This window comes from Martes martes (genome assembly GCF_963455335.1).
Source record: "Martes martes genome assembly, chromosome: 1".
In the NCBI taxonomy this organism is placed as follows: Eukaryota; Metazoa; Chordata; class Mammalia; order Carnivora; family Mustelidae; genus Martes; species Martes martes.
Window position 1 is genome coordinate 129,987,263 of NC_137888.1, and position 15,787 is coordinate 130,003,049.

The window sequence follows — 15,787 nt, forward strand, 5'->3', positions numbered from 1 at the left end:
ATTAATTGGCTTATATAATTGGCTGCTCCCATGTTAGGGGCATAAGTATTTACAATCATTAGATCTTCTTTTTGGACAGACCCTTTAAGTATGATATGGTGTCCTTCCTCAACTCTTATTACAGTCTTTGGTTTAAAATCTAATTCGTCTAAGGATTTCTGCCTCAGCTTTCTTTTGATGTCCATTCATATGATAAATGATTTCCCCCGCACCACTTTAAATCTGGAGGTGTCTTTGGGTCTAAAAATGAGTCTCCTGCAGACAGCATATCGATGGGTCTTGCTTTTTTATCCAAACTGATACCCTGTGTCTTTTGATTAGGGCATTTAGCCCATTTACATTTCAGGGTAACTATTGAAAGATATGAATTTAGTGTCATTGTATTGCCTGTAAGGTAACTGTTACTGTATATTGTCTCTGTTACTTTTGGGTTCTCTCTTTGCTCAGAGGACCCCTTTCAATATTTTTTATAGGGCTGGTTTGGTGATTGCAAATTCTTTTAGTTTCTGCTTGTCCTGGAAGCTTTTTATCTCTCCATTTTCAGTGACAGCCCTGCAAGATAAAGTATTCTTGGCTGCATATTTTTCTCATTTAGTACTCTGAATATATCAAGCCAGTCCTTTCTGGCCTGCCAGGTCTCTGTGGATATACATCTGCTGCCAATATAATGTTTCTACTGTTGTAGGTTACAGACCTCTTGTCCCAAGCTGCTTTCAGGATTTTCTCTGTCTCTGAGATTTGTGAGTTTTACTATTAGATGTTGGGGTGTTGACCTATATTTATTAATTTTGAGGGAGATTCTCTGAGACTCCTAGATTTTCTTGCCTGTTTCCTTCCCCAGGCGCCCCTCAATAGCCTTTTTGATTTCAACTTGGTTAGATTTTATTTCTCCAGAAAGGGATTCTCTTTTTTCAAGCCGAGCTAGTATCTTTATAATTGTTATTCTGAATTCAAGTTCCAACATCTTACTAATGTCCATATTGATTTGGTCCCTGGCTGTTGGTACTGTGTCTTGTTCTATTTTTCTGAGATGAGTTTTTCTGTTTTGTCATTTTATTGAGAAAAGAACAGATGAATGAGAGAACAAGTTGCTAGAAGGGTAACAACAACCCCAGAGAAATATACACTAAATAAATTAGAAGAGACCAGAAACCAGGGGGGAAAGAAAGAGGAAGAATGAAGAAAAAGAATATGGTCAGGCTGGTGAATAGAGCAGAGCCATACACTAGAGTTTGGATGTATTTTGGTCTGTTAGATGAAACTGCATCCCAAATTTTTTAAAAAAGAAAAACCTGTATATACAGGAAAATAAGGTTAAATACAATGGAGGGATGGAATATGACTGTAAAAATGAAAATTTAAAAAAGATTTTAAAAAAGGAATTGATAAGTTGGTTGAAAAAAGAAAGAAACAGAATTAAAAATAAAAAAAAATGTGATCAGGCGGGTGAATAGAACAGAGACATATACTAGAGTTTTGCTATATTTTGGTCTTTTAGAAGAAACTGTATCCCAAAATTTTAAAGAAAAAATATATATACAAAAAATAAGGTTAAGTACCACAAAGGGATAGAATATGACTTTAAAAATGAGAATTTAAAAAAGATTTCAAAAAAATAAGTTGGTTGAAAAAAAAATAAGAATAATTCAAAAACAAAGAAAAAGAAAAAATAAAGAACATTAAAATAATTGAAGTTGAAAGACTAAAGAATCATGGGGGAAAAAGCCATGCATTTTGTATGCTGTGTTCTCCTAGTGCCAGAGTTTTGCAGTTCTCATTGATGGGTGAACTTATCTTGGCTTATTGTTCTTGCTGATCTGGAGGACGGGCCTGTTACATTAATTCTCAGATCTCCTTGCCCCAGGTGAACTGCACCACCCTTGCTAGGGCCAGGCTAAGTAATTTGCTCGGGCCTGCCCTCCATAGCTTTTGTTCCCTGAAGGCTTTCTGCATAGCTTTAGAGGATGAGAATGAAAATGGCGGCCTCCTAATCTCTGGTACTGGAGGAACTGAAAGCTCAGGACCCCACTTGTCGTTGAGCTCTCAGAGAAAACCAGTCAGTCACTCCTGTCTCCCTGGTTTCCGTCCATAATCCGTGCTCACCTGGCCTGTGACCAAGCATTTCTGTCTCTGGCACAGAGCCCGTTTGGAGTCTCCAAACCGAGCATATTCCTGTGGCATGCGCCGCACCACTCTTCCTCGGGGAGGATGGGGAGTCTCCCTGGATCTGCTGCTTGTTGGTTTCCTGCTTGAAGAGCAATGGCCTGACTGTGCCTCGGATCCCAAGCTGAGAGCCCATTCCTTAGCTCACTCTTTTTTTTTTTTTGGTCAAAAATTTTTATTTATTTATTTGACAGAGAGAGATCACAAGTCGGCAGAGAGATGGGCAGAGAGAGAGGGGAAGCAGGCTCCCCGCTGAGCAGAGATCCCAATGTGGAACTCGATCCCAGGACTCTGAGATCATGATCTGAGCTGAAGGCAGCGGCTTAAACCACTGAGCCACCCTGACGTACCCCTTAACTCACTCTTTGTAGCTGGCTTCCCCGCTCTGATGTCTGATGCTTGGGAGTTCTGTCACATTCAGGCACCCCTGGTCTTTCTGTGACCTTGAGGGTCCTGAGACCACACTGTCCCCGCAAGGGTTGCACTCCCCGCTTAGCCACTGGAGCTGAGATGTCCCTCAGTGGAGCTGACTTCTAAAAGTTCTGATTTTGTGTTCTGCTACTCTATTACTTGCTGGTAGCTGGTTGACAGAGGTTTCCTCCCCCACGGTCTATTTTCCCATATATCACCTTGGATTCACTTATCTGCACCTCCTACCTTGCAAGAAGTGTCCACTTTTCTATTTGTAGAGTTGCAGCTATTCTTTTCTTTGATCTCCAGTTGAGTTTGCGGGCATTCAGAATGGTTTGATAGCTATCTAGCTGAAATCCTGGGAGCAGACAATATTTAGGTCTCTAGTCCTCTGCCATCTTGGACTGCTCCTACATATTTTATTTTTTCAATGCAATTGCAGGTAGAACTGTTTTCTTAATATCTCTTTCTGTTGCTTTGTTATTAGTGTGTAGAATTGCAGGGTTTCTGTGTATTTTATATCCTGCAACTTTACTGAATTTATTCATTCCGATAATGTTTTAGTGAAGTCTTTAGAGCTTATCTATAGAATCATGTTATCTGCAAATAGTGACAGTTTTACTTATTCCTTACCAATTTGGATGCCTTTTATTTCTTTTTCATGTTCGATTGCTGCAGCTTAGACTTTTATTACTGTGTTGAATAAAAGTGATGACAATGGACATCCTTGTCTTGTTCGTGTTCTTAGAGAAAAAGCTCTCAGTTTTTCACTGTTGTGTATGATGTTAGCTGTGGTTTTTTATATATGGCCTCTATTATGTTGTGGTATGTTTTCTCTAAACCCACTATGTTGAGTTTTTGTCATGAACAGATGTTAAATTTTGTCAAATGCTTTTTCTGCATCTGTTGAGATGACCATATAATTTTATCCTTTGGTTTAGTAATGTGATAATATTGATTTGCAAATACTGAACTATCCTTGCATCTGTAGAATAAATCCTACTTGATAATGTGGGGTGAATGGCTTTTTAATGGATTGTTGAATACTTATTGAATGGATTGCTCATATTTTGTTGATGATATTTGCATGTATGTTTATCATAGTTATTGGCCTACAGTTTTCTTTTTTTTCTTCTTGTGGTGCCTTTGTCTGGTTTTGGTGTCAGGGTAATACTAGTCTCATAGAATGTATTTGGAAGCTTTCCTTCCTCTTCTGTTTTTTGGAATAATTTGAGGAGAATAGGTATTAATTCTTCGAATGTTTGGCAAAATTCACTTGTGAATCCATCTAGTTCTGGACTTTTGTTCTTTTGGAGGTTTTTGTTTCGTTTTCTTTTGTTTTTATTTGTTTTAAAGATTTTATTTATTTTAGAAAGAGAGAGAGAGCACGAGTTGGGGGAGGGCCAGAGGGAGAGGAACAAACAGACTCTGTGCTGAGCCGGGAGCCCAATTCGGGGTTTAATCCTGGCACTCTGAGAACACAATCTGAGCTGAAACCAAGAGTCAACCACTCAACAGACTGAGCCACCCAGGCAACACCTCTTTGACGTAAATTTTCAATTACTGATTCAGTTTCATTACTAGCAAATGGTCTGTTCAGATTTTCTATTTCTTCTTGATTTACTTTTAGAAGATTGTTTATCCATTTCTTCTAGTTTGTCCAGTTGTTGGCATATAATTATTTATAATTTTCTCTTATAATCCTTTGTATTTCTGTGGTGTCAGTTGTTACTTCTCCTTTGTTTCTAATTCAGTTATGAAATAGTTTATGCCAAACCCATGTTACTATGGTTACCAGCTAACCCTTTTTTATATCATTTTACACATGCTTGTAACAACTTGTCTGTTAGTTTAAAAGATTGAGAAACTATTCTGCACATCAGAAAGCTTCCCTGGTATCCAAACTTTCTCATGTAGTTGCAGAAAGCTGTAGGGTTTAGATTTTGATTCCCAGTCTAGGAAAGTAACTGCTAAAAGGTTTGCCTTTGTTTTTTTTCCCCAAAAATTAAAAGAAAGAAAGAAAGAAAGAAAGAAAAACTCATAGCAACAGTATTGCTCTTTCTGCAAATGCTGCCGTATAACATTTTGGAGAAGAGGGTACTTTTCTCCTTTTGAAAAGTTTTGAAATTGTATAGTGTTCTTGCTTTGTTACTATTGGAGATTATTGTATCTTCTCTTTTCAGACATCTTTATAGTTAAAAAAATTAAAAAATTTTTGATGTATAATTGATATAAGTTTTGGATGTACAACAGTGATTCAGCATTTATATATACTATGAAATGCTCACCATAGGTGAGTGTACTTACTATGTGTCACCAAAGTTATTGCAGTATTATTGTTTATATTCTATGTTGTATTTTACATTCCATGACTTATTTATTATGAAGTTTGTATCTCTTAATTCCCTTTACCTATTTCATCCCTGCCCTTACCCTTTTCCCTCTGGCAATCACTAGTTTGTTCTCTGTATTTATGAGTCTGTTTCTATTTTGTTTGATTTTTCATTTTGTTTTGTTTTTTAGATTCTATATATAAGTGAAATTATATGGTATTTGTCTTTCTCTGTCTGACTTGTTTAACTTAGCATAATACCCTCTAGGTCCATCCATCTTGTTGCAAATGGAGAGATTTCACTCCTTTATGACTATACTCCATTGTATATATGTACCACATCTTCTTCATCCTTTCCTCTATATGGGCATTTAGATCCCTTCCATATCTGGCTAACACTGTAATGAAAATGGGAGTACAGATATCTCCTTGAGAGCCTAAATGGATTTATTTGGGTATATGCCCAAGAGTGGAATTGCTGGGTAATATGGTATTCCTGTTTTTAAATTTTTGAGGTATTTCCATGCTGTTCTGCATAGTGGCTATATCAGTTTACATGCCCACCAGTAGTGTGCAAGGATTCTCTTTTCTCCACATTCAGGTCTCTTGCCCATTTTGTAATTGGATTGTTTGTCTTTCTGGTGTTGAGTTGTATAAGTTCTTTATATTTTGGATATTAACCCCTTATTGGATATATCATTTGCAAATATTTCTTTCCCATTCAGTAGGTTGCCTTTTCATTTTGTTGATGATTTTTTCCACTGTTTGTATTAGTTTATTGCTTCATCTCAGTCTTCCGTCTCAGACTCCTCTAACTCTATTCTTACTTTTACTTTGCTTCTCACATTTTTTGTCTTTCTTGCTTTCTTCTTTCAAATCTTATTTTTATTTCTTTTGTCTGGAAAAGGTGGTGCTTAGAACTTCCACCCTCTATTGATCAATTCACGTGTATTTTGAATCATGTCTTTATGTTATTTTAAAATTTTAAGATAATTTTGTTTTTATTTTGTTTATGAAAGTAATGCTTGCTTGCTGCAGAAAATTTGGAAAATAAAGAAACCAAGAAGAAAAATAAATCACCTCTAGTCTTATAACCCTTTATGACCTCTGTTAATCTTTTGGTGTTTTTATTTCTGTAGGTCACTCTCTCCTCTTTCCATCCCATTTTGCCACCTTGTCATATATGTTATGAGGCACTATTGTGTACCTGCTAAGAGTAGGCACTCTGGAGGCAGACTGTTGGGTTCACGTTCTGGTTTTATCATTTGTTAGTTGTGGTTCCTGGGGAAATCATTTAATCTCTTTTTTCCTTAGTTTCTGTATTTGTAAAACGGGAATAATACTAGTACCCATCTGGGGGCTCCTGGGTGGTTCAGTCAGTTAAATGTCTGCCTTTGGCTTGGGTCATGATCCCTCGTCCTGGGATCGAGCCCTGCTTTGCTCCCTGCTCAGCAGGGAGCTTCCCTCTCCCCCATTTATGTGTGCATGTGTGCTATTTCTCTCACAAATAAATAAAATCTTTTAAAAAATAATAGTACCTATCTGTTGTGTTGTGAAGATAAAGTGAATTAACATATGTAATAGTGCTGGGCACATAAGTATTATGTATGTATTGTATTACTTTTTAATCTTATTTCATTTTTTAATTCTTTTTCTGGTAACATATGTCCTAAGCATTTTCTCATGTCATTAAAATTTTTTTGAAACCAGGGCGCCTGGTGGCTTAGTTGGCTAAGTGTCTACCTTTGGCTCAGGTCATGATCTCAGGGTCCTTGCTCAGCAGGGAGCCTGCTTCTTCCACTCTCTCTGCCTGCTGCTCCCCCTACTTGTGCTCTCTTTCTCTCTGTCAGATAAATAAAATCTTAAACAAATTTTTTTAAAACCATAATTTAATAGGTTAAGATATTCCATTATATGGTTTTACCAAAATTTATCACTTTTGGATATTTAAATTATTTTCATTTTTTCCCTTTCATATAGAGATAATATTTTACATAAATATTTGCTTCTGATTGTTTTCTCAGAATAAAAGTCTGAAATTTTAATTATTGGGTTAAGGAATATGAAAGTATTCTTAAAACTCCTGATACATTTTAGAAGCTTTTCAAAAAATATTCTATCATTTTCCATTCTGTTCAGCATCGTTTGACTATACTGCATACCCTTCATGGAATAGGCTTCAAATAATCTTTACCTGTTTGTATGGTAGAATGATAACTTGTTTTGATGTATATTTCTCAGCTTATTTGTGGAGGTGAAAAACTTTTCTCGTGTTGATAACTCATTTGTATTTTATTTTTTTAAGATTTTATTTATTTGAGAGAGAAGAGAATGAGAGAGAGAGAGCGAGCACAAGAGGGGGAAGGTCAGAGGGAGAAAAGCAGACTCCCCGTCGAGCAGGGAGCCCGATGCAGGACTCGATCCTGGGACTCCAGATCATGACCTGAGCTGAAAGCAGTCGCTTAACCAACTGAGCCACCCAGACGCCCTCATTTGCACTTCTTATTCTGTGAATTTTTTATTTATTATTTTGTCTTGATGTTTTTGAAGCTTATAAATGTACATTAAAAACATTAATTTTTAATCATTAACAAATACTTTTCTCAAGTAACTTGTTAGGTTAATAATCTGTTGGCTATGTATTTTTTTATAATGCTTTTTTTTTCCTTTAAGATTTTATTTATTTATTTGACAGAGATCACAAGCAGGCAGAGAGAGAGGAAGGGAAACAGGCTCCCCACTGAGCAGAGAGCCCGATGCAGGGCTCCATCCCAGGACCCTGAGATCATGACCTGAGCCGAAGGCAGAGGCTTAAACCACTGAGCCACCCAGGCACCCCTATAATGCTTTATTTTTCACACTTAACTCTTTAATTGATCTTCATTTTGGTCTGTGTTATAAGGTGAAATCTGATTTTTCTCAGAAAAATAGTCAGCTTTCCTGACACTATTAAACATTTAATTTCTTTCCCATTGATTGATGAAGCTTATGTTATTATGTGTTGCATGCTTATGTCTTTCAGTTTTAGTTTTCTCAGTGTCTGTTCTAGTCCCTTGATTTCTCATTTCTGTACTCATATAATATTCTCTATTATTGTACATATTTATTGTATCATAATTATTCTAGATATATAAGTAACTTTAGTATCTGGTAGGTTGAGTTCCCCAGATGTCAGTCTTATTTTCCAAAATATTTTGAGCAATTTTGGCTCACTATATGTTTCACTTTGTAAAGTTCCTAAATATAATCCACTGGAGGGTTAGGTAGCATTTTCCTTTTACTAAAGAAAAAAATTTCTATAATTACTTTTCAATTATAGGAGAAATATGCTTTAATAAATTATTCAAAATCTATAAAGTAATTATAAAAAGCAGTAGTTTCATTTTCCAGAAGTAACTACTCTGGATTTGTTTTTAGTTTGATAGGTTCAGGTGATAATTGCCACATCTCAATATTTTTCTCGTAGTCAAGTCTACTGTTGACTTTAGACTTTATATGAAGATTTAACTTTTACCACGTCCTGATTCCTTTTCCCCTCTGTTTTTGAGATGTAGATCACTATTTGAAGTGCTTTAGTTTTTACTGTGTTGCTTTTTATAACTTTAAATAATTAAACCTCCTTTTTTTTTTTTTAAGATTTTATTTATTTATTTGACAGACAGAGATCACAAGTAGGCAAAGAGGCAGGCAGAGAGACAGGAGGAAGCAGGCTCCCTGCGGAGCAGAGAGCCTAATTTGGGGCTCGATCCCAGGACCCTGGGATCACGACCTGAGCCGAAGGCAGAGGCTTTAACCCACTGGGCCACCCAGGTGCCCCTTAAACCTACTTCTTATTGGTCTACTTCTGATTTGGACTACAAGAAGATGAGTGCCCCTCTTTTTGTTTCTCCTTTTCTTTGTTCGTTGGTTATTCCAGCCAATTATTAACTTACAGTTCAACTAACAAATGCATTGCATAGTTAATACTATTTACATTTTGTTCAGTAGTCATAATAATATCTTATGCTTTTATAGACTGATTCTGAAATTTCAAAGCAAAATTTACATTATTATGAATGTGTAAATTTTATTGACTTCAGAACCAAGGTAGTGTACTGTATTTGCTTTCCCACAGTTCTAATGCTGTGACTCCTTTATTATTTGATGGAAATGTTTATGGTGTCATCAGTGGATTCTTTCTGTCTTCTGCAGATTATTAAGGACATCATGTATTTTAATTTATATTTATTTTATATTATATTTATTATATATAAATATAATATATATATTATGTTTAATTTTAATTTATTTTTTATTTATACCATGACTTTCTTGAACAATTTTTTGTTTTTTTCTGGGGTTTCAGATTCCTTTGTTTTCCTTTCGAAAGAAAGTAATAAATCTTCTTTATCTTGTCTGTAATATCAAGTTTCTTTCTTACCAGTTTTACCTATTGCTTGTAATCTATTCTATTTTTCTTTTTGATTACATTTTTGAAAGTTTCTGGCTTTTGTTCTAATTTGGCTGATTGATTTCTGAATCTTTGCTAGCTATTATCAGTTTATCTCCTTGAATTTTTGGGATGGAGATTATATATATATATATATTATATATATGTGGATAAGGATATGGATATATACTTATATGAATGTGTGTGTGTGTGTGTATATATATATATATATATTTTTTTTTTTTTTTGGTGTATTCTGCATTTTCTTTATTTTGCTGAAGAACATCCTCAAGAAACTTTCTTAGGTAGGGTTGCATGTGAAGTTAACCCAGGTAGTCTTTGTATGTTGCAAAATGACTTATTTATGTTCTCTTATTTTATTGGCAGTTTAAGTATAAAAATTATTTAATAACTTTGGAGGTCTTGCTCTGTTGTGTTCTAGCGTCCATTTTTGCTAAAGATCATCTTGTGAAGATTGTTTTCATTGTTCCTCTTTCCTTTTTAGGGGAGTATTTTTCTTTCTCTAGGTTCCTAAGATCTTTTTTTTCCCCTTGGTGTTACAGAATTTCTTGGTGAGTTGCTTTGGTGTCGATCTTTTTCATTATTGTGCTGCGTAGGAAGTACAATATCCTATCCTGGATTTTTGCTCAATATATTTGGGTTTTGATTAATTTTATTGTTTAACTTAATGGCATTTGTACTTTCTGGTATAGAATAATCATGTGATGTTGCTTCTCTTTCAGGTGTTGCTGCATATGTTGGTTGGCAAAGCTCCTCAATTCTCAAACCCCTACTGCAGCAAGGTCTTAGTGATGCTGAGGAATTTGTTATTGTTAAAGCTCTTAATGCCCTTACTTGTATGTGCCAGTTAGGGTTGCTACAAAAACCCCATGTCTATGAATTTGCCAGTGATATTGGTAAGTTTCTTTTTCTCAAAATTAGAAGGAGAAAATTAAGGGTATCTTAAGAGAAATAACAAATGATAGAACACTGTAAAAGTTCTAGGCAATATAGGGTCAGATTTTCAACTTTATTGTTTTTGTGTGTGTGTCTATATGTGTGCACATGTATGTGCATGTTCATGCATGCTTGCATGTAAATAAAAGTCAGGCAGGCAAACAAATAGGATCATTTGGTCCTCTAGCCCAGCTTGGGAAATATTTCTTTGTTTTTATCTGTAGTTAAGCCTTTAACTTGAAAAACAGATTGTTTTGTTTTGTTTTTAACATGATGTAGATAAAGTCTTTAACTGCTCTGAAGAGTCAGCTTATTTTTTTGAACACTTGACCACTAGTCAAGAAGTTAAAATTGAATGTACAGGATTGTCTATGATATCTGTTATTGCACTGATTGCCACTTAAAAATTCATAGTGTTGAAGTTACTACTGTTAACAGTTTTATTAACCAATGAAAAGAATTAATTTTTTTTTGAAAAGAATTAATGTTTGACCTTTATAGCACTTAACCTATTACCCTCAACTTAAAATTCAGAATAAGGGCAACCAAGTAAATATGACACTTCTAAAATTAAGAATATGTGGAACTTTTAATCTTATCACTTCATTTTAAGAAAGTAAGCAATGCAAGATACTAAGTTGGCTCTGACCTGAGAGGACATGAAATCTTAGAAAATTGCCTTTTTTGATAAAATGCTTAATTGCTATTAAATTCTTTGCCAAGCAAAAGTAAAGGAAAGCCAAAATTGGTTAGATTTGGTTATAGGTTATTCTTGAGGCAGTCCTCAGAGAAAAAACACAAAGGAGTTATTTATTTTGATTGTTGAGAAAGTAGGTAGTAGCTGTAGAGGTATATAAAATTTCTGAAAATTTTTAAGGCATGAATGTAGCTTTTTAAAAAATATTTGTAGAAAATTTAAGTATATGAAGGTTTCCTATTTTACACACTAGTATCTGTAATTGTTCTTTTAGTTTATAACCTTAATTTGGTTTGAATTTTATGATTATGTTCAAAATAATTACGTATTTAAGAAATTATTGAGTATTGGTACCACCATCATTGATGAGAATCTTGATTACATTGAAATGTGTTTGAGTTTTCATATAAGCTATGGAGTGCCATGTAGTATAAGGGCAGATATAGAAAGCAGTGTTTCCATAGTAATATTAAAGAAAAAAATGTATTGTCATCAATGTTCTCTTTTTTCTTCTGTGAAAGTGACATTACCTTTATGGCTCAAGTTTTTCTTGCCTTTGATCCTTCTTATTTTAATGAATATTCTCTGTATATAAATATGTACTTGTATGTTCTAATTTCATGCAATACATTTTTTTTTTTTAAAGGACTATTTACTTGAGAGGGAGAGCGAGCATGAGTTGGGGATGTAAGGGGTAGAGGGAGAGCAGGGAGCTGAGCAGAGAGCCCGATGTAGGGCTCTATCCCAAGACCCTGGGATCATGACCTGAGTGGAAGGCAGACACTTAACTGAGCCACTTAGGCACCCCTCATATAATATGTTTCTTCTGTTGCATAATTACTTGGGAACTATTTTTGAGACTTAATGTAGCTATAATTAGCATTTTATTTATTTGAAAAATGGATGTCTATCAATTTTTAAGCAAAAATCATCATAAAGATGTTTTTTATTCCTCTTCTCAAATTTTGCAGAGATTTTTCTGTGTTCTGTTTCTTATCATTGATCATAGGGCAAGTATATGGGATACTCTGTATCTTTAGCATCAAATAAATGATTTAGATATATAATAAATATGGTGCAATTTCTTGGATAGGGGACTCCCTTAGAACTGGAACTGAGTTTGATACTATCTTTGTGGGGACAAAGCTTTGCTAAAAAAAAAAATCAAGTGAACTTGAATTTTGGCATTATGAACTATTTCAAAGAAATAGTTGGCATTTTGAACCATTTCAAAGAAAAAACAATTTTTAGTAACTTAGAAACACCTTTAAAACATGATAAACCCTGTACATCTCTCTGTTCTGTTTTTATGTGTAGTCTATTGTAGTGATTGTTAAAGGGAATGGTGATGGTGATAATGGCATAATGATTTCTTTCACAGTTTTGAAAAAACTACACTCTTCCCACTTAGTATTATGCATACTCCCCTTCCCTCATGCTTGTCCCCATATAATTGGAATGTATTGGATACAGAAAAGATCAAGTACAGTGTTTTATAGGAAGTCCTCTTGAGTGTTTGAGGTTCTTTGTATCTGCTACTTACTGTAGAATGATGCTGTATGATAGTCAACCATAAAATCTCAACGAATGCTTTAGTAAAGTCCTCATCATGAATGTGCGGTCTGTATGGGTGGCTCTGCTGTAGGCTTTGTATCTCCAGATTGTCTGTGGTGACAGTGATCCATCCATCTCATTCTGGTGCCCATGTTAGATGGGCTGCAGTTTCTTGGGTTATGTTGTAGGTGATGGCAGAAGCATGAGACAGCAAGTCTCGCTATGTGGCACATTTGAGGCCTCTGTTACTGTTATATCTGCTAATTTCCCATTGGCCAGAGCAGGTTAATACGACTGAGCGAAAAGCAAGAGGCAAAGAAGTACCCTTTGTATACCATGAGTGCAAGGCAAAGAGTGTGATTGTGTAATAGCGATAATGTAAAGAATTGGGACCAATAATTCAGGCTCATACAGTGCCTAATTACTGCCAAGTCATTTTGGGTTTAGCTACTTTCTGGAGGTTTTTCAGTATTTTTCCAGTCCTCATTTTGCCTGTTGTCAAAGGGAAACTACAAACCCTCCTTTGTTGTTGTATCAGAGGCTGCATGATGCTTATGAAGTAATCAAAACCTCCTTTATGTGTAATTAAAAGAATTGGAAATGGGAGAACTTTGGACACATACTTTGAAGAAATTTTTTTCTCCTTCTCCTTTATATATAATATTAGCATATGACCCTGTTCTTATTTCTCTATTACCTTAAATTTCTTCGAAAATTAATATCCTCTAAATGCTGATGTTTTAGCATACTCAGAACAAATTTTATATATATATATATATTTTTTTTTCTTTTACAAGTTTTATTGTAAATCAGGGGTTTAAAAGTTTGAATTTTATTCTAAATCTTACGTTGATTAGTTGAAGTCATTGATTTTTAGGTAATAAACAAGATAGTTAAAAGGTATGAAAACACATTCATTTACTTTTCTGGTTTAATATATATCTTTTAAAATTTTTATTATTTTTTAAAGATTTTATTTATTAGAGAGCAGAGTGAGGCAGAGAGAGAGAGCACAAGCTGGGATCAGGGGCAGAGGGACAAGCAGACTCCCTGCTGAGCAGGGAGCCTGATGCCAGGCTCGATCTCAGAACCCTGAGATCATGACCTGAGCCGAAGACAGATGCTTAACTGACTGAGCCACCTGGTCTTCCCTAATCTTATATTTTAAGCTCCTTAAGAATGGGTGTCATATTTTCTGCCTTTAGTTTCTATTCATAATGCCTTGTGAATGAATTTATGAATGATGTATTAGATTTGATCAAACCTTTTCATTAAAAAGAATGTCAGATAAAGAGCTGTTTTTATTATGGTATTATTGCTGATGTTTTATGATAGAGGATATTAATAATGTTAGTATGTTGAGTTGAGTTTATGCCATAGGATAATTGAGTATGTGAGGACAGCTGATAGTAACATTGTGGTATAATCCCTTTATAAGTTGTGTTATAAAGTGAAAATTTGTTTATCCCAATACTTTGAAACTATTTATGAACATAGTTAAATCCGTACCTTTTCTTTTCCTGTTTAGCCCCATTTCTGTGTCATCCCAATCTATGGATACGCTATGGTGCTGTAGGATTTATCACAGTGGTAGCTCATCAAATAAGTACAGCTGATGTATACTGCAAACTGATGCCTTACCTTGACCCATATATTACTCAACCAATAATACAGGTATGCTTGTTCCTACTTGGAGTCAGTCCTCTACAAATTGTACTCCTTAAAGAAAAAAGTTTAGAGGGGCGCCTGGGTGGCTCAGTCATTAGGCATCTGCCTTCGGCTCAGGTCATGATCACAGGGTCCTAGGATTGAGCCCTATATCGGGCTCTCTGTCTGCGGGAGGCCTGCTTCTCCCTCTCCCACTCCCCTGCTTGTGTTCTTTCTCTAGCTGTCTCTCTCTCTCTCTGTCAAATAAATAAATAAATAAAATCTTTATTAAAAAAAAAAAAGAATAAAAAAGAAAAAGGTTTAGAAAGTCTTATTTTTATTTAAAATTTTAAAGATTTGAATTGGGCTACAGCATTTTCACATTCCTTTAAGCTAGTTAATGTTAATGGAACAAACAATATTGAAGCTGAGAAAAGTTCAAGAGACTATTGTGTCATACATCATGTTATGCATAATATACCACTCAGTAGTGCATGCTTTATTTTCTTATGTGCAGTGCTGTAAAACATGTGCTCTTAAAGTGAAATATAGTAGAAATGTGTACTGACGGGCCTCTACTTTTATTGTGAAAACTCTAACTGATTTTAGTCCAAGTCAGCATTTATAATAAATCGGACAAAACCTTTTACAGATGTTTGTTTTTTTGGACCACTAACTGGTTCTGGTTTTTTTTCTCTTCTCTTTTTTTAATCTAATCTTTTAAAATCTGATTTAATCTTTTTTTTTTTTTTTTGAAATCTAATGACTTGTGCCCCCCTCCTCTCCTCCCAGTATAGCATGAACTTCAGGTTTTTGGTTTGTATAAAACAGTTATTTACCCAACTTGTCAGTGCTTACATCATTTATCTTCCTAGAAAGTTGCCTATCAAAAAATATCTAATTGAGTGAACTGTCGAGAAATGATTCTGGCTGTTAAAATATTCTGAAATATCTTTTTTTTTTTTTTTTTTACTTAAACTCTATTTCCTTTTTGCAAATTCACATGCCTCTAGCTTCTGCTACTTTTATATTCCAATGTACCTTCCCTTTGTTGGGAAAAGTGACCTTGGATATATTCTGGAAATGAGGAGGCTTTGGCTGTGCCTTCCATCCTTTTCCCCATAGATTTATCCTTTTCTTTGGGATCATCATTCTTTATTTCATATATGTATGAAAGATGGATAATATTACTAGAAAATATGCCTTTTTAATTAATTTTTTTAAAAAGCTTATTTATTTTAGTAGTATCTCACCACCCAGCATGGGGTTCAAACTCACAACCCTGAGATCAAGAGTCACATGCTCTTCCAGCTGAGCCAGCTGGGCATCCAGCCTTTTTTATTTATTTTATTAAAAAAATTTTTTTTATACTTTTATTTTTTTTTAAAGATTTTATTTATTCATTTGACAGAGAGAGGGAGAGAGAGTGCACAAGCAGGGGGAGCAATAGGCAGAGGGAGAGAGGGAAGCAGGCTCCCTGCTGATCAGGCAGCCTGATGTGGTGCTCAATCCTAGGACTCTGGGATCATGACCTGAGCTAAAGGCAGATGCTTAACCAACTGAGCCACCCCAATTTCTTTTAAAGTTCAGTAAGTTT

The 15,787-nt window shown here is 35.0% G+C and overlaps 1 protein-coding gene across 1 annotated transcript in view; it reads left to right on the forward strand.

Annotated features, from left to right (window-relative positions):
• Nucleotides 1-15,787, forward strand: part of PIK3R4 (phosphoinositide-3-kinase regulatory subunit 4) — an 82,492-nt gene that overhangs the window by 24,239 nt on the left and 42,466 nt on the right. Inside the window, exons 7-8 of the mRNA XM_080824306.1 lie at nt 10,079-10,252; nt 14,072-14,217. Coding sequence (XP_080680432.1) covers nt 10,079-10,252; nt 14,072-14,217 — 320 coding nt within the window. The remainder of the gene's footprint in view (nt 1-10,078; nt 10,253-14,071; nt 14,218-15,787) is intronic.